At 41.6% G+C, this 1,528-nt stretch overlaps 1 protein-coding gene across 1 annotated transcript in view; it reads right to left on the bottom strand.

Moving 5' to 3' along the window:
* Positions 1 to 386: 386 nt before the first annotated feature.
* The window catches only part of VAX1 (ventral anterior homeobox 1), a 9,967-nt gene continuing 8,825 nt past the window's right edge, over positions 387 to 1,528 (bottom strand). Inside the window, exon 5 of the mRNA XM_009881645.1 lies at positions 387 to 558. Coding sequence (XP_009879947.1) covers positions 387 to 558 — 172 coding nt within the window. The remainder of the gene's footprint in view (positions 559 to 1,528) is intronic.

Genomic DNA, 1,528 nt, shown 5'->3' on the forward strand with positions numbered 1-1,528 from the left:
GGACAAGACCTCTGTGAGGTTTCCCTTGCAAAACTTTCTCTGGATTAATCCCTGTGCAGCCAGGCTAATAGAAAGAGAAAGAGAATCACTGAATATGTAATGGATACCCACCTTAGAAACAGTTCAAATTGAATGTTGGCAATTCATTTTCTTTTCTTTTTGGGACAGAATTGAAAAATCAGTTTTCCCTTTAGTTTTCCATCAGTGTCACAGTCTGTTTTTCATGCATCTTCAGTGACGTGCTGCTGGGTTTTAAGCAGAGGTTTCTACCAGGTAGATTTACCCTATCATGTGACAAACTTTGTGGACCAGCCTTGTGCGGATTTGGCTGTGGTATTTATCCTCTGCTACATCTGACTCCTTGGCTGGCTGTTTCAGCACTTCATTCACCCAGGCTGTGGAAGCTGAGCAGATGAGGCGTGTGATCCAGTCTTCTTGCGTTGGCCATAACACCACGTGTCAGGTAAAGGTTTGGATGCTGGGCGAATCCTTACTGGTGCGATGTTTTCATCGTTGCCGACAGCAGGGGGATCAAACTGAAGAATGGGCTGCAGATGGCTGAAGAGAAAAAGGCTCTGGGAATTTATTACTTTGGGTTTCTTTTCACAGGGAGAATAAGAAAGAAAAGGCAGCACCGCTTGGCAAACAGTTATATTAAGCGTAGTTTGCAAGAACTGTGTATGAAAAGAAGTTGAAAGGATTTTGATTGTTCATGTAGAAAGGAGGTGAAGAAGAGGTAACGTGGTAAAAGAGAATTAAAAAGGATGTGGTTGCAAAAGGTAGCTTGGGAACATCTGTTCTGCTGCTTCTGATGGCAGAACTTGGGACTATTCATGTAAATAAAAAGTAGAAAACGGATATGCAAAATGTAATAATTTTTGTTCTGTGTGTGATTGACTGTGGAACTCACTCCACTGGAAATGTTTAAGACTTAACATTCAAATTAGAATCAGCCGCTTAGATAGATATGAAGAATAGCATTAGCAGTAAAAACTACATATAGAAAGATAATAAATGCTGCCCTTGAGTTTCTCAGCAATTATTAGGAGCAGCAAGGAATAAACCGCTTATTAGAGAGTTCTTGCATCTGAGTCAGAAACATTTCACGTCAGCTTCTGCCAGCCAGCACTCTGGACCACGGCTCTGGTCTGGGGTCACAGTTTATATTACGGCTGCTGCATAGACAGCATCACATCGATGGATTTCACTTCAGCTTCCCTGGTAATTTTGTTAAACACTTGCCAGTGACTGTGACTTGATTCTGTTCAAGAGTTATTCTTTTGAAGTGTTTTTCTACTCTCCAAAGAAATAAAATACTCCGAAGTTAATCAGGGACCTTGTGTGCTTTTTTACATGTCACAGGGTCATGTATCTTGGGCTGATGACAGGGTTGCAAATGGAGACAAAGTGGTCAGAGACTGCACTAATCCCTGGCATGAGGGATATGGAGGAGCAGCAAATAAAGCAGGGCCTATGTTAAGTGGGTGGGCAAATGCTTTTGAAAAAATCCTCTAAATAGACTAATTCC

This window comes from Charadrius vociferus, unplaced genomic scaffold (genome assembly GCF_000708025.1).
Source record: "Charadrius vociferus isolate BGI_N301 unplaced genomic scaffold, ASM70802v2 scaffold282, whole genome shotgun sequence".
In the NCBI taxonomy this organism is placed as follows: domain Eukaryota; kingdom Metazoa; phylum Chordata; class Aves; order Charadriiformes; family Charadriidae; genus Charadrius; species Charadrius vociferus.